This window comes from Scyliorhinus canicula, chromosome 8 (assembly GCF_902713615.1).
Source record: "Scyliorhinus canicula chromosome 8, sScyCan1.1, whole genome shotgun sequence".
In the NCBI taxonomy this organism is placed as follows: Eukaryota; Metazoa; Chordata; class Chondrichthyes; order Carcharhiniformes; family Scyliorhinidae; genus Scyliorhinus; species Scyliorhinus canicula.
The window spans coordinates 83,330,632-83,355,467 of NC_052153.1; the positions used below are offsets into that span (position 1 = coordinate 83,330,632).

General features: G+C 45.6%; 1 protein-coding gene across 3 annotated transcripts in view; it reads right to left on the reverse strand.

The window, feature by feature from the left end:
- Positions 1–24,836, reverse strand: part of ntrk2a (neurotrophic tyrosine kinase, receptor, type 2a) — a 309,915-nt gene that overhangs the window by 230,073 nt on the left and 55,006 nt on the right. For all 3 annotated transcript variants that reach the window (XM_038804846.1, XM_038804848.1, XM_038804847.1), the window contains exons 5-8: positions 17,570–17,727; positions 3,115–3,251; positions 2,539–2,674; positions 276–578 (exon numbers count right to left, since the gene is read on the reverse strand). In XM_038804846.1, the coding sequence (XP_038660774.1) occupies positions 276–578; positions 2,539–2,674; positions 3,115–3,251; positions 17,570–17,727 (734 nt within the window). The remainder of the gene's footprint in view (positions 1–275; positions 579–2,538; positions 2,675–3,114; positions 3,252–17,569; positions 17,728–24,836) is intronic.

Below are 24,836 nucleotides of genomic sequence, written 5' to 3' on the forward strand. Positions count from 1 at the left end.
GTTTCTCTCCCAAATCTTTGGCTAAGCTACATCCAAAAGTACAATAAATGTTTCAGGGTTGAGCCTTGCTATTCTGATCTATATCTATCATATGAAACATAGATTGTGACAACTAAGGTAGTTTTTGTGCCATTGCTATTTATATAAGATTGGCTTGGTAATGCACTGCTGGTGAATATCTCTAATTAACAACTCACTTTTAAACTGAATTTTAAAAATGAATGATAACAAAATAAAGTGGCAATAATAACAACTGACAATAAGAAAATACCCACCTGGACCAGGAGGATGGTGCATGAAATGAGCATATACTGTGCCCTTATCCTGCCCCATATCATTATAAATGTACAGGGTATAGTTCCCATTGTTCAGATGGGTCGGATTGTCCAGATGCAGGCAACCATGTTGCTCGCTGATATTCTCCTGGTGAATTTGTGTCAGTATAAAATTGGTCTCATTCAGAGGATAATTATTGTGATACCATTGAATTTTGGGTGGTGGGTTGCCTGTCACACTGAAAGGAATGCACCAGCGGTGATCTAGGATTGCCTCACCCAACAATATTATCCTAGGAGGAACTAGAAAGAAAAGTAAATGATGATGGTTAAACCCAATGTTACATAGAAAGTAATGAAGGTTACATCATTACTATAGTTACCAAATATATGCGAATACAATCTCTTGAGAATTAGCTTTAAAAATCTCAAATAAGCCCTTGTCATTTTTCCCATAATTCAAGGACTTTCAACCACTTTGCCTTGCTATCTGGAACTTCCTCCGGAAACCTTTTCACCCATCCACCTCTCTGTGTGCCTTTAAAAGCCTTCTCAAAAAACACCTTTTTGACAAAGCTTTCAGCCACTCTTTTGAATCTCATCCTTCATGACTCAACATCCATTACTTTATTGACCTCTATTGGTGAAGTGCTTTGTTAATTAGAAAAGAATGAAATACATGGGCCAGAATTCTCCAGCCATTGGGATTCCCTGCTCCTGCCAGCAGCGCACCCCCGCCTGCGTGTTTGCCGCCACGTGGGGTGGCTTTAATGGGAAATCCCATTGATAGTCAATCCCGCTGCCAGCGAACGGTGCCCCAGCGGGAAAAACATGGCTGAGTGACCGGAGAATCCAACCCATGAGCTAAGTACAAGTTTTACACCTTAGAAAGTGCAGTGTGTAATACTTACACTGACAAGGTTAGGTCATTGAACCCCTTGAGGTACTGTCTCCACTAGCCAGATTAATTAATTAAACCTCGTGAGGTACTGCCTCCACTGACCAAATTATGGACAGGGGGCAACAATTGTTCTGCCCTGCTCTGCTGTAGGAGTGCAGCAAAGTTGACACTGGTGACCTCTTCTCTCGGCCTTTAGTGTAAAAGCAGGATTATATGGTACTGATAGGTGCTATGCCATGATCTGTGTCTCTTAGGGTCAACCAGAGGAAAGGGGAAGAAAAGGTAGCTGCTGGTTGATCTGCTGGAACAATCAGCAAATAACTTATTTTAGCTGCTCAGACCTCTTTATAAGGGGATAGATATTTCAAATGGAACCAGCATTTTGATTGTAGTCTAGTCCCGGACCCAGGCCTGTAATCTTCAGTACTGGCCGCGCCACCTAATTGTTCCCACCACTGGCGGGCGCTCCTCTACAACACAGGCCTACCCAATAGTTTCAATCTGCCTCTTACATTTTGTGAAAGGGTCTACACTTGATTATGTAAGAACATAAGAAATAGGAGCAGGACAAGGCCATACAACCCATCGAGTCTGCTCTGCCATTCAATATGGTCATAGCTGGTTTAATAACTGATATGTTCTTTCCAGAGTCTCACCTGCTGATTTTCTCCACTGTTCTTTGTTCTGAATTCCTCTTTAATCTAGACGGTTTAATACTTCTAATGGTGATATCATTCAAGTGACATATGGACATTTTTTCTTTGAATCACCATCATTAATTGCCTTGTGTCACAACTGATGGAATTTAGTGGAGCCCACTGGAGTGGGCAAGATGGCGGACTGGAGAATTACCATATGGGAGGCATTAAGTGCGCAATGGTAAGGAGATGGGAAAGTAACCCGCCAGTGGTGGGAACAATTAGGTGGCGCTGCCAGTACTGAAGAGTTGCCATCCTCTAATTGGTCAGGCACTCTCAGGGTGGGATTTCTGCCCTACTAAAGTCTTAATTCCATGGGAGGCCTGCGCTGTGCAGGGAAGTGCCTGATTACCAAATAATTGCATTAGGCCTCCTGAAGGAAAGAGGTACAGATACCCAATGATTCTGCAACTGGTGGGTGAGAGACCCCGACCACCAACACTAAATTCCACGCAATGATTTTTGTTCAGCAGAGGGTTAAAAAATGCCATAAAACAACTGATTAAATAATTATAGGGTAGATTATTTGAAAATGTTATTTTCTTTTTTTTTATTCTCCACTCACATTAAATTCTGTATGAATTGATGTGGGCAGGTTGTTGGTGTAAAACTATTAAATAAAAGTACAAGGATAAAATGTAACTGAAATACTGTTCATACTTACAGAGAACAGTCAGATTGACAACAACCTTCGATTCTCCCACAATATTCTCTGCTGTGCAGATAAGTTGCTGGCCATTGTCATCACCAGAAACGTTGTTGAGCTTTAATATCACCGGCGGTCTGGAGGTTTCTGCTGACTATGAAGAGAATTAACATGTTGTCGCTCAACAAGTTGTTTTAAGTCTTTTATCCGAATGGCTTCCCATTCCAACTAGTGTGCAGTTAACCCATTACTGACAGCTGTCAATGAAAGAAGAGAGAGACTGCATGTCTGGGACATGACTTCCCATGATCATTGGAGCAGACATACTGCTGGGTCAGTTCACCCTCCAGCCCATAGAACTGTATCCGGCAAATAGCTACATTTTCAGCTTAAAGAGCCGAAAATCAGAGAGGAAAGAAATAGCAGATAGAGAATCCCAAATTTGAGCTCAACAGAGCACAGACGATAGTCTGCTAAATTATGCCAGTCCCACCATTACCCCATCCCCACCATTAGTTTCTTATTCTTAGCATAACATATTAAAATAGCGAGTTGTACTCGAAATGCTGAATTCTGAGAACATCACAGTCAAACCTGATAAGTCGAATACAGGATGTGTTCTTGCCAGTCCATAGTGGGAATTGGATGGCCTACAGCAGTGCACTCAATTGTAACTTCACCCCCTTCGATCAGGGTAACATCAGTAATGTTTACTGAAGCCTTAGGCAGCTCTGTGAAACAAAGAAAGAGGAAATATATGAAAAATATTTTACAGAATTGTGTCCATGTAAATGCCTTTAGATTTAGAATCATTTAATACTCCAATACAGAAGGAGACCATTCAGCTTTTTGAAAGAGCTATCCTATTATGTCCATAGCTTGAAATACTCAGCCAGTAAGGCAAAACATCTGGGAAAGAGAAACAATCAACATTTCAGGTCAATAGAATTTCATTGTTCAACTTTCTCCAGATAACACATGCCTTATCAACAGCTACAGAATGAATCAAAGTGCCTTTGATTTGTTCGCGTTTGCTCAATCAGATATTTGATAATTAATTTAATAATTTATTCCTTGTTTCAACAAATTGCTCACTTATGTGGTACCCAACCTGTCTACATCCCTCGGCAGCCTCTTTACGTCCTCCTCATCGCTTACTTTCCTACCTAACTTTATATAGTTAAAAAACTTGGATACATTACATCAGTCTCATCATCTAAGCCAGAATAATAGACTGTAAATAACAGGCTTTGGTACTGATTCTTATGGTGCAGTGCTATTATACAGCCTGCCAACATGAAAATGTCTTGTTTACCTCCTGTTTCTGCCCATTAATCAATCCTTAATCCATGCTAAAAAGTATATCCAATACAATGAGTCCTGATTTTACATAATATCCTCTTGTGTGGCACCTTCTTGAATGCTTTTTGTAAATTCAAATATACAAATATACTACAGGTTGGATTTCATGGGTCCCTTCCGGTGTATTTGAAGTTGAAGGAGGTGGTAAAATAAAGCAGATGGCATTCCCACCAACTTCCTGCCCATCACCCACCTGTCTCCCACATTACAATGGATGGGAAGACATCAGGCAGCCTGCCCACCATTAAGCCCATTAGGGCCCTTATGTGACCAATTAGTGGTCACTTAAGGGACTTATTCTGCCTGCATTACTATTTGATATGTGACGGAAGGCAGATAGCCTGCCAACTTTCACTGCTTAGACTGTTGTTGGACATGGCGGCACAGTGGTTAGCACTGCTCCCTCACAGCGCCAGAGACCAGAGTTCAATACTGGCCTTGGGTGACTGTCTGTGGAGCTTGTACATTTCCCCATGCCTGTGTGGGTATCGTCTGGGTGCTCCGGTTTCCTTCCGGAGTCTAAAGATGTGCAGGTTAGGTGGATTGGCCATGCTAAAATTACCCCTTCATGTCCAAAGTTTAGGTGGGGAACTGGGCCTAGGTAGGGTGCTCTTTCAGAGGGTCGGTGCAGATTAGATGGCCGAATGGCCTCATTTTGCTCTGTAGGCATTCTAGGAAGAGGGGTACCTCCTTTGGAGGGCCCCTTGTGCATATCAGAGGCACCCATTCCATAGCCCTTTAACCCTCATCCTTGCAGCCTCTCACACATGGCCCTCCCATTCCCGCCCACTCTTTCCACCTCTGTTGGGATCTGTCATCTGGACCTGTCCATAATCCCGCAGATACCTTTAAATTTGGGCTCTATTAGTCTTCTTGCTTGGCGCCTACGAGGCAGTCAGGTTTTGGGTGGGTGGGCTGACTGCCAATCTTTTGGTTGGGCGCGGTTGCGACACAGAGGCTCAGAGAACCCCGGCCCTTGTTCCTCCTTTGCTGAATTCTAAAATCTTCCCAAACCTTAGGCTTGCAATTCTCCTCCACAATGTCTCTTCCTTTGATCTAATCTATTCTTTAATTCCTCGTGGGAGCCACATTTAATTTCATGTTTATAAACGTTGTTGTCGACCATTCCACATGAACATCACTTCAAACTTGACCATTTTGAACAAGCATTGCTCAGTATGTAAATAGTCCAACTCGGGAAGGGGCCATACTGGACCTGGTATTGGGGAATGATCCCGGCCAGGTGGTTGATGTTTCAGTCGGTGATTACTTTGGGAATAGCGATCACAATTCCGTAAGTTTTAGAATACTCATGGACAAGGACAAGAGTGGTCCGAAAGGAAGAGCGCTAAATTGGGGAAAGGCCAAGTATAACAAAATTCGGCAGGAGCTAAGGAATGTGGATTGGGAGCAGCTGTTTAAGGGTAAATCCACATTTGAAATGTGGGAGTCTTTTAAGGAAAGATTGATTAGAGTGCAGGACAGACATGTTCCTGTGAAAATGAAAGATAGAAATGGCAAGATTAGGGAACCATGGATGACGGGTGAAATTGTGAGACTAGCTAAGATGAAAAAAGAAGCATACATAGGATCGAGGCAACTCAAAACTGATGAAGCTTTGGAGGAATATCGGGAAAGTAGGACGAATCTCAAACGCGCAATAAAGAGGGCTAAAAGGGGTCATGAAATACCTTTGGCTAACAGGGTTAAGGAAAATCCCAAAGCCTTTTATTCGTATGTAAGGAGCAAGAGGGTAACTAGAGAAAGGATTGGCCCACTCAAAGACAAAAGAGAGAATTTATGCGTGGACTCAGAGGAAATGGGTGAGATTCTTAATGAGTACTTTGCATTGGTATTCACAAAGGAGAGGGACAAGATGGATGTTGAGGCTAGGGATGGATGTTTAAATACTCTAGGTCAAGTTGTCATACGGAAGGGGGAAGTTTTGGGTATTCTAAAAGACATTAAGGTGGACAAGTCCCCAGGACCGGATGGGATCTATTCCAGGTTACTGAGGGAAGCAAGGGTTGAAATAGCTGGGGCCTTAACAGACATCTTTGCAGCATCCTTGATCACGGGTGAGGTCCCGGAGGACTGGAGAATTGCTAATGTTGTCCCTTTGTTTAAGAAGGGTAGCAGGGAAAATCCAGGGAATTATAGACCTGTGAGCTTGACGTCAGTGGTAGGCAAACTCTTGGCGAAGATACTGAGGGATAGGATCTATTCACATCTGGAAGAAAATAGACTTATCAGTGATAGGCAGCATGGTTTTGTGCAGGGAAGGTCATGTCTTACAAACCTAATAGAATTCTTTGAGGAAGTGACAAAGTTAATTGATGAGGGAAGGGCTGTAGATGTCATATACATGGACTTTAGTAAGGCGTTTGATAAGGTTTCCCATGGCAGGTTGATGGAAAAAGTGAAGTCATATGGGGTTCAGGGTGTACTAGCTATATGGATAAAGAACTGGCTGGGCAACAGGAGACAGAGAGTAGTGGTGGAAGGGAGTGTCTCAAAATGGAGAAGGGTGACTAGTGGTGTTCCACAGGGATCCGTGCTCGGACCACTGCTGTTTGTGATCTACATAAATTACCTGGAGGAAGGTATAGGTGGTCTGATTAGCAAGTTTGCAGATGATACTAAGATTGGTGGAGTTGCAGATAGCGAGGAGGACTGTCAGAGAATACAACAAAATATAGATAGATTGGAGAGTTGGGCAAAGAAATGGCAGATGGAGTTCAATCCAGGCAAATGCGAGGTGATGCATTTTGGAAGATCAAATTCAAGAGCGGACTATATGGTCAATGGAAGGGTCCTGGGGAAAATTGATGTACAGAGAGATCTGGGAGTTCAGGTTCATTGTACCCTGAAGGTGGCAACGCAGGTTGATAGACTGGTCAAGAAGGCATACAGCATGCTTGCCTTCATCGGACGGGGTATTGAGTACAAGAGTTGGCAGGTCATGTTGCAGTTGTATAGGACTTTGGTTCGGCCACATTTGGAATACTGCATGCAGTTCTGGTCGCCACATTACCAGAAGGATGTGGATGCTTTGGAGAGGGTGCAGAGGAGGTTCGCCAGGGTGTTGCCTGGTATGGAGGGTGCTAGCTATGAAGAAAGGTTGAGTAGATTAGGATTGTTTTCGTTGGAAAGACGGAGGTTGAGGGGGGACCTGATTGAGGTCGACAAAATTATGAGAGGTATGGACAGGGTGGACAGCAACAAGCTTTTCCAAAGAGTGAGGGTGTCAGTTACAAGGGGTCACGATTTCAAGGTGAGAGGGGGAAAGTTTATGGGAGATGTGCGTGGAAAGTTTTTTACGCAGAGGGTGGTGGGTGCCTGGAACGCTTTACCAGCGGAGGTGGTAGAGGCGGGCACGATAGCATCATTTAAGAGGCATCTAGACAGGTATATGAACGGGCGGGAACAGAGGGAAGTAGACCTTGGAAAATAGGAGACAGGTTTAGATAAAGGATCTGGATCGGCGCAGGCTGGGAGGGTCGAAAGGCCTGTTCCTGTGCTGTAATTTTCTTTGTTCTTTGTTCTTTGTATTCACAACTCAACAACCAAACTTTTATCACTGAAACTGGTTCAGCATCGCAGTAGCTAATTGGAAGTGTGGAAGAAACATTTAGTATTAATAACGGTATATTATGACTGGTAGCTCCTCTTAATTTCCCACTGACAGAATCACATAATGTGAAAATGCATTTTTCAAAATTTTACACTCCTGCCAGTTGCAATCTGGTGCTAAACAGCAATCACAAAATGGCAATGAATCACATTTGTTAAAAAAGAGGAATTAGTTCTATAAATCTTAAGATTTCACCAAAATGTGTTGATGTTTTTAGTAAGCATCATAATCATTAGACTTTAAAATTAAGTAACAATGATGTTCTAGCCATCAACTAGTCTTTTCAAATCTAATGGGCGGGATTCTCCATCCAACGACGTCCGATTGTGATTGGGCGGAGAATTGTGTGTCAGCCGAAAATTGACGCCTGCACCTGGCACCCAATGGAATGCCATGCTGCGGTGCTTTGGCAGCGGCTGTGTGAACATGTAAATTGTACAATAAAGGCCATTGGCAGATCATTAAAGGACCTGACCAGGCATTCTCTGCTGCCTCTCCTCCACAGCATTCAACACTGTCTCCAGGTCTGCATCAGTGAACCTCAGTGCCGCTCTTTGGGGTGGCATCTTCTTGGCTGGAATGGGAGTATGTGGGAAGCCGAGTGCTTATATGCGGCTGCAGTGTGTTTGGCTCTCAAGTGCCAATCCCGACCATGGCAAATTATACTCCAGTGTTGGTTGGAATTACACTAGTTCTATGTGGCGCCAGTGCTAGCCCACTGGGATATCCTGAATGGCTCTGGGACCAGCACTTCTTTCGTGGCCATAGACCTCCTGCAATTCAGTTCCAGCGCCAGCATTTTCAAACGGAGAATCCAGCCCAATGTTTTACAAGAATTCCCTTATTTTATTGCTGATTCTGGCATTTGCAGTTCTTTTGATCTTTGCCAAGCATGGAATTAGGTAACTGTATGCTTCCAAGTTGTAGTCTCCAATGGGGAATCTTATCAGGGCATTGAAGGGAAGAGGGAGGTTTGGAAGTGGGGGCAGGGAGGGAAATCAGAGAAAACTGCATCAGGCCGGTTCCCCAATGTGTTTCCGTCTCCTGCCATCTTTCCTGAAAGTGGCTCCAGTGAGGTGCCGGCATCCGACCCATGAGCAGCAGGCAATTAAGATTGTTAAATGGGCAATTAGTAACAAATTTCTGAGGACATTGCAATTTTGATAGTGTTGCACGGGCTCCATGCCATTAAATGGAGGCGGCTGCACAGCGAAAAGTCAGAGTGACATGAAACAAAAATGTAGTCTGGCCGATTAATGGAAGCCTGAAGGCATCCACAGGCAGAGGCTTGTAATGGTAACAGCAGATCCTGCAGACTGCTCAGACAGTGCTCAGGGTGTAAAGATGTTTGCCAGTTCCTTCGGCATTTTCCTGTAGCCATTTCCCTCTTCCCACCTTTCGCTATGAAGGTTGCTGTAGAGCTGACTGATCCTCCCTCCTCCTCCACCACCTGCCCGCCATCCCTGATTGGACAACGAACCTGGGGGAAGGTCTGATATTTGGTGACTTGCTAGAAAATGGACCTGGATTGTGCAGTGCTCTGATAGCTGGATTACGGACCTGTGAATGCTCCTGAATTCCGAAATATTCTATATCCAGAAAATCCAGCCCTAAAACACTGTAGACCAATGACAGAAACAAATGCAGGAACCATAGGTTCACACTGATAATTTGCCATCTCTGGTGCACAGATTAAATAAACACCCAAAATTTAAATGCCCACAAGAAGTTAAGAAATCAACCTCATATATGGTTTGATTAGTAACTGGCTCTTTGTTGTTAAATAAGAGGCATTGATGTCTCCTGACAAAGAGCTCATACCAAGGCAAGCATAAGTGAGTTTATTCTGATTCATTCATTACACTTTTAACATTAAGATTATCTGAAGGGGAGGACTCAATCTGTCAAAGTCTTGACGTTATCAATATAGTATTATAGATGCTCAAATATGTCAGCTTGTGGCTCCTGAATTTAACGTTCCACCTACTAATGCTGATTTTCACTTGAGAAGAGCAAGTCTTCAGAGATCCTCCAGTGATTTTATGGATGAATGAGTTTTCTGGGCAATTTTCTAACCATACACCAACAAGTGATCTTGTTCACCAGCAGCACACATCAGAGAACTGTGAGCAGTGTGCCTGTGATTTTGTTACATTTGCTGATGGTGAAATTAATTTCTATACCAGTGCCACAAAATGGATCCCTCATGAACATAGAACATAGAAACAAAGTAGGCCATTTGTTTGATGGTAGGGCCCAGGGGGCGGTAATTGTAATCAATAAACAGGTTCAGTTTGCGGCCGATAAAATTTTAGCGGACCCGAATGGTGGACATGTGATTGTTAGTGGGTCCTTGGCCGGCACCCCGGTAGTCTTGGTTAATGTTTATGCTCCAAATTGGGGTGATACGGGTTTTAATAAGAAACTCCTAACCTCCATTCCTGATTTGAACTCACATCAGGTAATCTTGGGGATGTCTTAAACTGTGCACTGGATTCTAGGTGGATCGATCCAGGCCCACATCTCTCACTTCATCAGGGGTGGAAAAGGCACCCTTGGCTTTCATGGAGCAGATGGGGAGGGCAGATCCATGGTGTTTTTTGCCCCCTAGGGATAAAGATTTTTCCTTTTTCTCCCATGTCCATCAGGTTTATTCACATATTGGGTTTTGTGGTGGATAGGACTCTTCTCCCTTACGAAAAGAAGGCAGGGTGTTCGGCAATTGTGATTTCATATCATGCCCCACATTTTGTCGATTTGAAAATGGAGTCAGTCCTTCCCAACATCCGCTCTGGAGATCGGATATGGCGCGGTTGGCGGACAAAAGATTTTGTAAATGCATGTCCATCGCCATTCGGAGTGCATTAAATTTAATAAAAGTGAGTCTATGTAACCTTCTATGTTGTGGGAAGCCTTACAGTGAGGGAGATAATTTCCTACAAAGGACACACAGAAAGGACTACGGGGGTGGAGTGCTGGTGGACTCCATCCTTGAGGTAGACCATCAGAACATGCTTGCCCCTACACCAGAGTTGCTTGCAAGTAGAAAAAAACTGCAGAAGCAATTTGAATTGTTATCAATAGGTAAGGCAGTGAGCCAGTTGCGATGCTTGATGGGGGTCAGTCTACTTTCCGAGAGATTGTGCACATTAGGGACTCAGATGGCAGTTTGGTTTTCGCCCCACCTCAGGTCAATTTGGCTTTTGAGACATTTGATCAGGATCTCTATAGATTGGAGCCCCAGAACAAGAGTTTGGCCATGATGAATCTTTTGGAATCTTTATCAGTGATGGAGCGGAAGAGGTTGGAAGAGTTGGAATCCTCTTTGAGCCCTGAGGAAATTATGAAATGCATTGGGTTAATGCAGATGGGCGATGCTCCCGGCTCTAATGGATTCCCATTGAGTTCTATAAGACGTTTGCAGGACAATTGATCCCCTTAATGTTAGATATGTTTAATGATTCCTTGTTGTGGGGTTTGTTGCCTGATACACTTGCGCAGGCCTCTATTTCCCTGATTCTTAAGAAGGACAATGGCCCGACGGAATGTGGGTCACTTTGGCCTATTTCGCTTTTGAATGCAGTGCTAAGTTACTTGCAAAAGTACCGACACTGTGATTCTGCCTCCCAGAGCTCATCTCGAAAGACCAGACAGGCTTCGTCAAAGCCAAATATATGTCGGCTGTTAAATATTGTTCTTTCCCCTCTCTAGTGCCTGGAGGTGATTTTTTTTCAGGGATGCCAAAAAAGCATTTAATAGGGTGGAGTGGGGATATCTCTATGAGATTCTTGGGACGTTTGGTTTTGGACAATAGTTCATATCCTGGATTTGTTTACTGTATAGAGCCCCCACTGTTAGTGTGCACACAAATGCCTAGAGCTCAGTTATTTTCCACTGAATAGGGGTATGAGGCAGGGATGTCCATTGTTTCTGATCCTGTTTGCTTTTGCAATTGAACCGTTAGCCATAACGTTAAGATCTTCCAGTAAGTGGAAGGGGATAAATCGGGGAGGGAGGGAGCATAGCGTGTCCTTGTACACAGGTGATCTGCTTCTTTATATTACAGACCCGGTATACACTATGGTTGAGATAATGAAGTTACTTAGGAGTTTTGGCACCTTCTCTGGGTAGAAGCTAAATTTGGATAAGAGTGAATACTTTCCGGTTTCCACCCCGGGGACAGGAGCCTATCTGGGGATGTTGCCTTTTCACCTTGCCACATCTTTTATTTGGATAATATCCAGTTTACCCCTGATTGGGTCTCGCTTCATAAATTGAATTATGCTAGCCTGGTTAATGGGATCAAATACAACTTGAAGAATTGGGATAACCTCCCCCTGTCCTTGGCGGGCAGGGTTCAGACTATTCAAGTGAATGTCCTCCTGAGGTTTGTTTTCAATGTCTTCCTACTTTCCTCCTAAAATCTTTGTTTGTCAGAGTTAATAAATGATTTTGGGCTGGTCAGACTCCAAGGATCCGCAGGGCATTCCTCCAGTCAGGTGGTCTAACTTTACCCAATTTGTTATTTTATTATTGAGGGGGGGGGGGGGGGGGTAATAGTGAAAAAGTACTGGAATGGTTTAGTGATCCAGGTTCTGTATGGGGGCAAATGGAGGCGGGTTCTTGTGGGGGCTCTAGCCTGGGGGCTTTAGAGACTGCCTCAGTTCTGTCTGGCAAGAATCTTGTTAAATCTGGCAATGGTGTCCACCCTAGGAATCTGGAACCAGTTCAGACAGCATTTTAAATTCCGTTCCACCTCACTGTTGGCCCTATTTGTAGTAATCATCTCTTTTTTGCCAGCGGGCTTGGACTCGACATTCAGCTCATGGTGGGGAGAGCTAGGAGAGGTTTGGAACTTGGTCATGGAGGGGAGTTTGCCAGTGAGGGAAGCTGTTGGAAAAATTCCAAATCCCTGGGTTCAATTTGTTCCGATATTTTAAGATTTCTGATTTTTTGCGTAAGGTCCCTCTTTTCCTTTGGCACCTCCGTCCTCCATGTTGGAGAGAATTTTATCTTTGGCCAGGTGGGATGGGGGAAGTATTTGGGGTATTTACGGCCAGGTGGGATGGGGGAAGTATCTGGAGTATTTATGGCCAGATCCTATCAGTGGAGCGGTCTCCATTGAATGAGATGAATGGAAGGGTGAATTAGGTCCTATTCTGGATAACGAGATGTGGAGCGAGGCTCTTCGCAGGGTCAGCTCCACATTCTCCTGTGCTTGGCTTAATATGATCCAGTTCAAGGTGCTGCACAGGGCTCATCTAACCAAAGTGAGGATGAGTGGATTCTTCTCTGGGGTGGAAGGCAGATGTGAGCATTGTTCTTGTGGGCTGGATAACCACTCCTATATGTTCTGGTCTTGTTCCAAGTAAGAAAGATTTTGGGTCTCTTTTTCACCACTATTTCAGAGATATTCAATGTCAATCTAGAGCCATGTCCGCTGGTGGCCATTTTCAGGGTATCAGACTCACTGGTGCAGCAGATGGGATGAAGGCAGTTGTCCTCACCTTTGCCTCGTTCATAGCTCAGAGATGAGTTCTGCTTGTGCGGAGGTCTCCTACTCTGCCCAGTGCGTCGGCCTGGTTGGGTGGCCTCATGACATTTTGAGATGGTCAAGAACACCATTAGGGGGGTACAATAGAAGGGTTCTACCTAAGATGGCAGCCATTCATTTCCTTTTCCTTTTATTTATAAATTTAGAGTACCCAATTATTTTTTCCAATTAAGGGGCAATTTAGCGTAGCCATTCCACCTATCCTGCACATCTTTGGGTTGTGGGGGTGAAACCCACGCAGACACGGGGAGAATGTGCAAACTCCACACAGACAGTGACCCAGAGCCGGAATTCGAACCCGGGTCCTCAGCGCCGTATGCAGCAATGCTAACCACTGTGCCACCGTGCTGCCCTATCATTTCCTTTTTCAACGAGTTAGTCACTGTCTGTTTTTAAGGGGGGGGGGTTGTTTTAATGTTGGGGGGTTTTGTTTAGTTTTTTTCCCAGTTGTTGCTTATGTTCTTTTTGCATTATAACTTGTGGAAACTGTTTTATATTACTATGTTTACAATGAAAAAGTTTCAATAAAACTATTTTTCAAAACAAAAGTAGGCCATTGGCCCTTTGAGCTGGCTCCATCATTGAACAAGGTCATGAATGTTCTGATCATGGCCTCAACTTCATTTCCTGCCAGTCTCTTTGATGTTGCTCATCAACTACATTTTTTGTCGAAAAGGTGTCTTCCTTTGCTGAAAAGCCACTGTGGCCTCAATACCACAAGGCAATGGTGTGAGAAGGGTGATGGACAAAATCTGGTTACTTGCCAGAATAAGCAAGTATCCAGAGTTCATAATGTCTTATGGGTCAACCTGCATGTTTGAGTTGTTAGTGTTTTTATGGGTATAAAGCAGTGCATCTTGTAGGAAGCACAAATTCTGCTTTTAACTGCAGAGGATTCACTGTAAATGGCATGCGGTCTAGTTTTATCCACGGGATTTTACTGTTATTTTTGTTAGGTAAAGATATCAGGGATATGGAGAAGAGACGGAGAAATGAAGTTAAGGCTCAGTTCAGCCATGATCTAATTAAATGGTAGACCAGGCTCTCGGGATTAAATGGTCTACTCCCATTGTTATGATTCCCTGTGGAGAAATGTGCGATCTCCAAGTAACAGCTGTTCTTGACCCATGACAAATGTCAAGACCTGTCTGTTCAAAGTATATTAGGCATGAAGCCAGGACTTCGCTCTCTGGTGCAGTATCTGCTGGCATTCTGACATGCTGTACCAGTCCAGTGGTCCATGTTAAAGTTTGCAATCAATTTAATGCAGCAAATAAGTCACTCCAAAGAATCTGCCTTCTATCAGTAAGCATTTAATTTCTAAAGTATATAAGGTTCCTTTAGTAGATTCCTCAATGTTTGTTTACTACCAGTATATCAATGATATTTAAGCAAAGAAAAGTGGAAAATACTATTTGCAGTTGGAGCTGGCAGATGACTTTGAATTTAAATTGAGTCATAGTTGTGTTCAAGATCTTAGTAACCAAGATTTATTTTAACTGCCCCAACCTGTCAGAAACCAGGCAGGGTGACAGTATTCACCAATTCCACAACCTTCCTACCATGTCCCCACATTAAACTGCTCTTTTGAGCTAGCAAGTGGGATCCTGTTTAAAGTGTGCAGATTGGGTGCAATGATGTCATCAGGGTTTGGTCAGTAATTACAAACAGAGGCCTTGAATGGCTGTTGGCAAAACCTGCCAGGAATGAATCCTGGACAAGAAGAGGCCCAGAATGTCAACATGTACTCCTCAAATTTTCTTGTGGGCCAGGTGGAACCTCATAAGGCAACCTCAGGCATCCTTGGAATCAGGCTGTGGTAAACCACTGTTAGTATATTATATGTATTGTGGTAAACTGTTACTGTATTTCATGTATTGTGGTACACCACTGCCTGATGGCTCCGCCTCCTCTCGGTATAAAGGTGGCTGTGCTCCGGCCCTGCCCCAGTTCGGGATCAGAGGCCAGGAGGCTTTCTGTTTAGCTTATTAAAGCCTCAGTTTCGTTCACTACTCGTCTTGTGTTAATTGATGGCACATCACAAACTACCACCTCCCCATCACAATTGTAGCACACTTCCACCCTGCCTCCCACCAACCTGATCTGGGACCTCCCCTGAGCCCAACCACTCAGAACCACCCTCCATCCCAGTCCTTGCATGCTCTTGTCCCAGAGCTGCTTTTCCCCACACTGCTGTTAGAGATAATCTCACAGGTCCCCAGCTGCAGTCTCCTACTGCTTGTTTGAGTTCCTGCCTGTCAGGTAGGCTGTCAATCAGGCAGGAGACTGTGGAATTTTACTTAAATGAAACCTTTCCACTATAATTTATACAGGTTTCAAAGCCTGGTCTTGTTGGGTTTTCCGCATGCTCTGATGTTCCATTGAGGCTTCTGAAATGGCCGCAACACGGTTGTTCCCAGCCCATACACAGGGCCACTGTCACGTCCATTAAATTCATCCAAAAGTTAGAAGAAAATTACATTTTCTGTTTAATTTCTTTCTCTTTCAGCCCTGTGCTTTTACTGTTGTGTTAGTTTACCACCATTCCAACTAGTTTCAACTCATTTCTACTGATTAAGCAATTTGATTGCTTCTGTAGAATTAATTCTGTACAACCTAATGATTTCATAGGGATGTGTATCCAACAACAGAGGCCTTTGTAACCAATAACACAAGCCCTGTATCCAAAAACAGAGGACTCTGTGCACAATAATATAGGCTCTGTATCCAGCAACAGAAGATTTTGCATCTCAGAATATAAGTCTCCGCACCCTATAACTTTGCACCGGGGCAGTACGGTGGCACAGCATAAGGCAGCCGGGTTCGATTCCAACCTTGGGTCACTGTCTGTGTGAAGTTTTCACATTCTCCCAAGTCTGCATAGGTTTCTTCAGTCCAAAGATGCGCAGGTTGGTTGAATTGACCATGTTAAATTGTCCCTTAGTGTGCAAAGATGTGCGGGTTAGGTGGGGTTCTGAGGTTACAGGGATAGAGTGAGGAAGTGGGCCAAGGTAGGGTGCACTTTCAGAGGGTCAGTGCAGACGTGATGAGCCGAATGGCCTCCTTCTGCACTATAGGAATTCTGGGCGAGATTCTCTAATCCCGTGGCAGAGTGTCCACACCATCGTAAACGTCGTTGTGTTTTACAACGGCATGAACGGGCCGACCCCACAACTAATTCTGGCCCCACTGGAGCGGTTAACACCGCTCCAACTGCTGATCCCGGCGCGAACTGGACGCTGTGGGATCCGTGCATGTGCAGTAGCGCCGGCGCCAATGCACACTGCGCAGTGGCTTCCTTGAACGCGCCAGCCCCGACGCAACATGGCGCAGGACTACAGGGACCAGTGGAAGAAAGGAGGCCCCCAGCCAGAGAGGCCGGCCTGCCGATTGGTGGGCCCTGATCGCTGGCCAGGCCACATCGGAGGCCCCTCCTCCCCCCCCCCAGGTCGGACTACCCCTCCCCCTCCACAGGCCGCTCCCCGACCCTTCCACGCCAAGGTCCCGCCGGCTGAGAGCAGGTATGGACGGCGCCGGTGGGACTCGGTGTTTTTACGACGGCCACTCGACCCATCCCGAGCTGAAAATTGGCAGGCGGGCTGCGTAGAGCGGCCCACGACTGGCGCCGCGCCATCCATGCCAGCACCAGTAGCGTTGATTCTCTGCTCTGCGGAGAATCGCGTGCTGGCGTTCGGGCAGTGTGGTGCGATTCACGCCGGTCACGGGGATTCTCCGGCCCGGCCCCTGGGACTCTTTGCTCTATAATGTCAGAGTCTGAATCCAATACAAGGGTTTAAATATTTTCCGGACCTGTCCGCGAGTGCAGGCAGGATCGGAAATATGACGGACAAACCAAAGATTTCTTGACCTTGGGTGGGAATTTCCAGTCCCGGGTTGGGGGGCAGGACCCACCCAAGAACTCTGAACCCAATGGCCTCACACTCTGTATCTTATAATAGAGATCTCTGTGCCTTTTAATAAAGGACTCTGTACCCTTTAACATAGAGCTCTGTATCCAATAACATAAAGCTCTATTTCCTACACCATTGGTATCTAGATTTAATAACATAGAGCTCTGTATCCAATAGTAATGGCCGTACTAATTTCTCACAGTGACCCCTAGTTACATTTTAAGATCTGATCAGAATTAATGCTCCATTTATTCTTCATTGCCATCGGTATTTTGAGTAATAAGATTGAAAAGATAATTAAATCATTAATATGGCAGTAAAATAAATGGCAATTGCAACCTAAAATTATTAAATGTTCGGCAATCAATAAGGACAAAGTACTGGTGGCATTCACAAATGACAGTGAGGGCAGGGAATCTGTACAAGATACTAAAGAATCTCTGGGTATTTAAGGCATATGTTCTACCTGTTAAACCCTTCAGAAATCTTAACGTATTCCTACTCCTTCATCTCTATCCGTCAGACCCATTAAATGTCACCTGATAGGAGAAAAGTCACACACAATGCTTTTTGGAAAAATGACAGTACCACAGTCTGGAATCCTCATATCTGGCAGTATTATCCTCCAGTCATTCTCGCCTCGACATGTCAAGTTCTGAACTTCGAGTGTGGCCAGGTTATTTTCCTGCCACAATTGGATCCATGCAATGCCACAAGAACACAGGAATGGGTTTTCTGTTAAGATTCTGGAGGGGAAAAAAAATTCACATGTTGATTAGTAGAACAATTCAGTGTTACGTTTGTAATTAGTTTTCCTTCAGCTAGTTTACAACGATCTTCTCAGTTTTCAAGTAGAGGCAGTCAAAACAAAATAAATTGGGCGGGATTCTCTGGTCTCCGACACCAAAATCGCATTCGGCGATCGGCCGGAGAATCCCCGTTTGCACCAAAATCGGGGGCAGCGCTGCTTTTGCGATGCTTCACCCCCTCCAATCAGGGTGTCACCTGAGGCCCTCCCCCAATGCTCCGCCCCTGATGGGCTGAATTCCCAACGGCGTGGGTCGCTCATGCTATTTACTTTCGCGAACCCGGCGTGGCGGCTGAAAACTGAGTCCAGCGCCGCTACAATCAGGTGGGAGCCGTTCCGAGGGCAGGTGGGACAGGGGGCACTGGTGAGGGGTGGTCCGGGGGTGGCGAGCCTGGTCAAAGGGGGACAGTTTTTGACAGGCTCGGTTTGCACGTGGCCAGCGCCATGTTGCAAGGCACGGCCGCTGCAGGTCGTCGCCGTGCACATGTGCGTCCCTGGACCCGGCAGTTCTCTGGCCATATCCGCAGATAAAGCCAGGGGCTTTACGCTGTGTGTCTGCCAGCCCCTCCACCATACGGTGGATCGGTGAAGCTTTTGATACTTTCCCACGCCAGTGTCAGCACATAGGCTTCAAATTGGAGAAACCAACCCGATGTGTTAGAAATATTGGGTGGTATTCCCTGTTTGGGAGACCATGGGCAGGATTCTCTGTTGCACGATGCCGAAATCGGGATCGGCGATTGAGCAGAGAATGGCTTCCGACGCCGGACTCAGGGCAGGCGGCGGTTGGCAATGCTCCACCCACTCCAAATCGGCATCGTCAGGATGCGCCGCGTGCAGTCACAAGACCGTTGGTGCGACATCAGCCGGCGCACTCGTGATGCTCCACCATGATGGGCCGAGATCCTGGCGGCGTGAGCCAAGTGTGGTCCCAGCGGACGGGAACCTGGTGTGTCAGTTGCGGACAGTGTCCAACACCGCCACACTTGTCTGGGATCCTTGCTGCTGGCCGGGGGGGGGGGGGCTGCTGCTAGGGCTGGGGGAGTGGTGGGGGTGGCCAAGGGGCGGGCTGTACAGTCGGGGTGTTAGGTTAGGGTTCCAGCATGGCCGGCACCATGTTTTCCAGCACGACCGGTTCAGCTCATTAGGCCTGCGCATGCGCAGCCCGGAACCCGCCAATTCTGCTGCTGTTTTCCATGCGATCCGCGAGTGTTCCACCCATCGGCATAGCCCATCGCCAGTACTGGAGGGGGGGGGGCTTCAAAACAGGGGTCTCTCTTCTGAGGGGCCTCTAACGGTGCCTCTTTAGCTCGGGGGTCTCTGGGAGGGTCTCTTTAATTAGTTGGCCTCTAGGAGGGTCTCTTTAATTAGGGGGTCTCTGGTGGGTGGAGTGGTGAGGGGAGAGGTTCTGGTGGGGTTGGGTGGGCAGACCTTGCATTGTTGCAGGGAGGGTGGCCCTCTGATAGACTTCCTTAAAGAGTTACCCGCTGGCCCACAGTAAGGTCCAAAGCGTCAAGACCTGCACGAATTCCCACCCACCTGATTCCTGGCCCAGAGGATTGGAGAATCACGAGGGGCCCAGAGAATATGCTGCCCCAACGCCAGCGGGGGGCCGGAGCATTGGAATCAAATCGGTGCTGGCTGCCATCCCGATTTTTCCCTGATGCTGGATTCTCTGCTGCATCGGGAACACTTCTACCCATGGCAGAGAATCCAGCCCAGTGTCCCAGATAGCTTAATCAGGTCCACGGCAGTAAATCGTAGAAGTATTACTCTACTATACTTCTTCCTCAACGATAATGTTTGAAACAGAATTTAAAAGCAGAGTGAGGGACTACTTCAATAAGACGGTTAATTTATGCTGTTGTTCCTTCTCAACTGCACTGAACTGGTTTGCTCACAGGTATGAAAGGAACAAGAAAACAAAAAGGGTTAGCAAAGCTGTACATACTTTAAAAAAATATAGAAAGTTGAAGTGAAATTATCAACCTTTAACCTTTGAACTATGAGTTGTGCAGGCAAGAGCAGCACGTGTACCTTATCGGTCTTTTGCCTAACCCTAGTGGCTGGTGCCAGCTTGTTGGCAGACAAGTCGGAGTAACATTTTGGATGGCAGGTTGCCTCCTCCAGGTAACCATATAATGTTGCCAATAATGTTGCCAATTAATAATGATGCCCTTTAGAGTCGCCAGGTATCAAATTATACCACCACATGGCTTTACCGGATATCGATCAAAGGACCACACAACCAGTTAGTCAGTTCATGTTCAAACATAAGAATTACTTCGACATGCAACACAAAACACTACAAGTTAAACTACACCTAACAACTACAATAACCTATACTTAGCTCCAGGGCAACCGGCTCTATGCAGATGGACAAGGCCTTTGTCCGGATCTTGTGTGGCTGGGTGGAAGAAGTGGCTCTGTTTCTGCTGGGCTCATCCGTCTGGTAGCGATCATTGGTCTTGAACTTGTCTGTCTGGTTGTTATGCTGCTCTTGGGTTGGCGTAGGCCGGATACAAGAGAGACCGAGCACATGGCCGTGTCTCTTCTTATCCCTCTGGGATTTCACCCTCTTTGGGGCGGTCCTTAACTTGGACCCAATAATTCGACAGGCTTCGATCACTGCCTTTGATTTTGGCCAATAAAGGGGCAGGTGCCTTGATGGCTGGGCGTGTCCCTAGCGGTCATTGACCTTGGCTGTTTGGGCTCCCTGAGTAAAGGGAGTGGCGGTGATTAATCTGTATCTGTATCGGTTACCTGAGCACAGTTCTTTTCTTCTGGGGAAATGGGCCATTTGAATGCAAATGAGCGGGGATTTCGACCATGCCTAACTATCTGGGTTGCAAATACACACACAAGCTCTGAGTCTGTCTGAGTCCTGGGTTGGCCATAATTCCCATGACCCTTTGCAGGTGGCCATCTGAGATGGCTACAGCTCTGTATTTACAGAAAATTCTAAGTGATAGTAACAGTTTCACTGAAAGATTCATCCTGCAGGCTCATCCTTCAGTCAAGCTTTCTACCCTCAATTATCTCCCAGAGTGACCCGACATCGCCATGACTGCTCAAATCCCTCAAGGTCAAGTCACAAAAACACTTGAATCTCCCTTATTAAAAACAAATGTTGATGCATTTTAATACATATTGTGTTACTGTTGTATATGAGATATGTACTGAGTGTAACAATGTTTCATTGATTAGCTCTTAAATTGCATATACAGAAAATCAAATAATAGGTTTATTAGATTATGAGCAGGCATTACAAAAAATTCTGATTGGCCAAGAGCCATTCTAAATCCCACAACGGACGCTGAGTTCAGCTCAACCATGAACTGTTCACATCCTAGCATAAAATATTAGATAAGATCAGTAAGAGGGGAAAAAAGCTGTAACACTTTTAATCAGGAAACAATGTAGTAAATGCCATAATCTAATGCTAGTAATGGACTCAACTATGGCCACCTTTGCCTATCAGGAGCAGTTCAAATGCTAATCTCTGCTTGATGTGGAAACTATGGGTAAATGCCAAAACCCACAAGAAATTTGTACATTCTCATTCATCGCTAAGTGAACAATATCCACAATGCAATCAGAATGGAGTCAAAAGTGTCAAAAGAGGTAAAATCCTCACAATAAAAATAAACAGAATGAAATAATACTCTTAACTTATGAGTGTTATAAATACTTTAGAAATTACTCCAAAATTATCTTAAACTGATATGTTTTTAGACTCTACTGTGTTGTGATATGCATTACTGTATATACATAAGGAGTTAAGGTAAATACACTACAACTAAGTAACCACTAGAGGGAGCAGCAGAGATGTATATATAGATAGACAAACAGGAAGTACTCTCCCTTCACAGGAACGGCAGCTGGTGAGCAGGACACAGACAGACAGCTCAGATGTAACATAGTATAAGTGCTAGAGAGAGAACGAACTCAAAATAAAGCATCTACTTCAACTGTAAGACTATGAGCTTTATTCAGACACAAGGAATAATACGTGCTACCAGATGACTTCAGAACGCTTACTAGAAAAGTTACAGAAGATGCAGACAAAGCACGATCGAAAACAGAAGAAACCCCGGACATGGGAGACTTCGCAGAGTCGATGAAACTTGTCGGAACTCCACCACAGCTGTAAACAACTGGTAATTTAAGTCATAGATGGAAAATCTTTCAACAAACGTTCAAACTGTATATCGTAGCTAATGAGTTGAGCACTACCTCAGAAGAAATGAAAATAGCACTTCTAATAGCAGGACATGAAGCCAGAGACATCTATAACTGCTTTAATTACTTGAAAGGTTAAGACAACACCAAATTAGAAGTAATACTTAAAAAATTTGAAGATGGGACTTCCGGTGGCGGCTATGAGTGTGTAAGTCACACATTTGGTGGCTCTCGCCCCGGACAGACTTTAAGACCTTTTCCCCCGACTTTTTGGAACTTTTGAGCGCTGGAGTGAAAAACAATAGCACTCTAGATCTGAATCCATACAGAGCTGTATGGACTTAAGGAGCAGAAGGGAGCGAAAACAGGCGCAGAAGGGGCTGAACAAAGGTGGTGTGGAAGCTCAAGTGGGAGGAAAAATGGCCAATGAACAGACCACGGAAAGGACGGTCCAGGCAGCACTGGACAACATGCTGCAGGTCATGAAAGAGAGCTTCGCAGCACTGAAGCGGGATAATTTGGAACCGCTCCAGAAAGGGGTGGAGCAACTTGACCAGAGGCTGAACGTGCAGGATAAGAAGGTCCAGGCACTGGAGAAGACAGTGGAAGAGTAGGCGGATTTCCAAACGGTAGCGGACGTGGAAATTAGAAAGTTGAAGGAGCAACACTCAAGGCTGATGGACAAGCTGGAGCACCTGGAAAACAGGTCTCGCCGGCAGAATCTGAGAATCATTGGGCTCCCGGAAGGGGCCGAGGGAGTGGATGCCACGGCATATGTGGCAGACATGCTGCAGAAGCTGGTGGGGGATGATTTCTTCCTGCGTCCGTTGGAGCTGGACAGGGCACACAGAGTGTAGGCGAGGCAGCCATGGGGGGGTGGGGGGGGGGGGGGGGGGTGGGTGGGGGGGGGGGGGCGGGCGATGGTGGTCAGGTTCCATAGGTTCGTGGACAAGGAGCGGGTACTACAGTGGGCCAAGAGCACGAAGAGCTGCTCATGGAACAACAGTGTCCTGCGCATCTACCAGGATCTGAGCCAAGAGGTGGCCAGAAGGAGGGCAGCCTATAGACAAATTAAAGAGATTCTGTTTAAAAAGGTTAAGTTCGGGCTACTTTTCCCGGCGCGGCTTTGGGTCACATACCGGGAACAGCAACATTATTTTCACGATCCGGAGGAAGCGATGGACTTCGCTAAGGGGCATGGACTGGTGCCGAACTGAGGACCCATGGACTCAAGTTAAGAGTGTATTAAGGGATGTCTGCAGTTGTTCACAGATTGCCCTTCATGTTAGCGATGTCGTTCGGCATGCTCTTTTACTTAAAATTGGGGGTGTTCTTGTGTTTGTGTTTGCCTGTTTGAAAGTTTTAAAGTTAAAGCCAAAGTTATAGTTAAAGTTTAAGTTGTTGTGTGCTGGGGGGCTGTTCGGGTTCTTTTTGCTTTTTTTTCTGGGAATGTTGGGAGGGGGTGGGTGGTAGCGCCCAACTCATTACACAGTTTGAATTGCACTATTGTGGGGGCGAGCTTTGTTCTTTGTTTGTTTTCTCTCTGTTTCGGTCCAGAGCGATTGCTCGAACAGGGCTGTTCTAGGGAGGTGGTGTTGATGGGCGGGGGGGGGGGGGGGGGGGGGGGAGCAGGGGGACAATAGGTGGGAAACATGGTGGCGCCGGAGTTGAGAGCCACCAGGTTAGCTGTTTTGAGCTAGCAACGGGAGCGAGGTGTGTATACAGCCAGTATATGGCAGGGATTAGGTTACAAGGGGTTGCTGCTGGAGGGTGGGGGGGGGGGGGGGGGGTGTGTAGGGGGGGGAAATTTTTAAGATTACTAACACAAGTAACAATGCTGCTTTAAGACATTCAAAGCTCAGAGACCAAATTGCACAGGGAATGAGTGTTCCAAAACTCAAACAATCATCAGAACAGAAAGGTTTAACGCTGGAAATTGCGATTGACAAGTGCAGATCGCAAGAAAAAAGCAACTTTAAGTTTTTAACAAGAAAATAACTGTAAAAAAGTACTTTTCCACGGGTCTGAAGAAGTTAAAATGGCGTCTGAGCACATTTTAAACTGCCCGCATGCACAATTTACGAAAAAGCGCACAGTAAAGGAAAATCAATTTGTGCATGCGCAATCGACTCCTGTGCTTTGCATCAGGAGCACCATGATGTCAGAGGTGCTGGACCACGCCCACTTAAAGGGGAAATGCCCGAAAATTTTAAAAAAGAGTTTTAAAGCTACAAAAGACAATTTTTTTGCCTTGAAAGACAGAACAATGCCTGAACTTCTACCAGCAGTTGAAAATAACCTCCGCAGCACACTGGAACAAGCAGTTTGCACCACCCAAAGTGAAGAGCATAATGACAAATTCGAAACAAAAGATGATTTGTTTATAGAAGAATAGTACTCAGACATGGCTGAGTTATTCATATATGATGATCATAAAAGCATCAGCGCCGCGGTTGAAAAGCTCAACACGACTTTACTCATGGTACATGAATCCAATACCATGATGCAATGACAGATCGTTGATACATTGGATGACAGCAATCTGTCAAATACCCAAGAAGAAAATGATGCCACACAGCGAGTACTGAATGACTCCGTTGAGGAGCACAGATGGATTCCACAGAGAGAACACTGCACGGCTCCTCACAGAGAACGATGAAAGACTCCACAGAGAGAGCGATGCAAGCCTCCACAGAGAGCTCGTTGACCGACTCCAAAATGGAAGCAACTCAAGACTCCATAGCGAAGTCCATGCATGAACAAGACCATGAAGGTCTATCAACCTTATCTGAGCAACCAGCAGCAGACTATGAAAGTCTACCAAGCTCACGTGAACAACAAAGACTATGAAAGTCGACCCAGCTT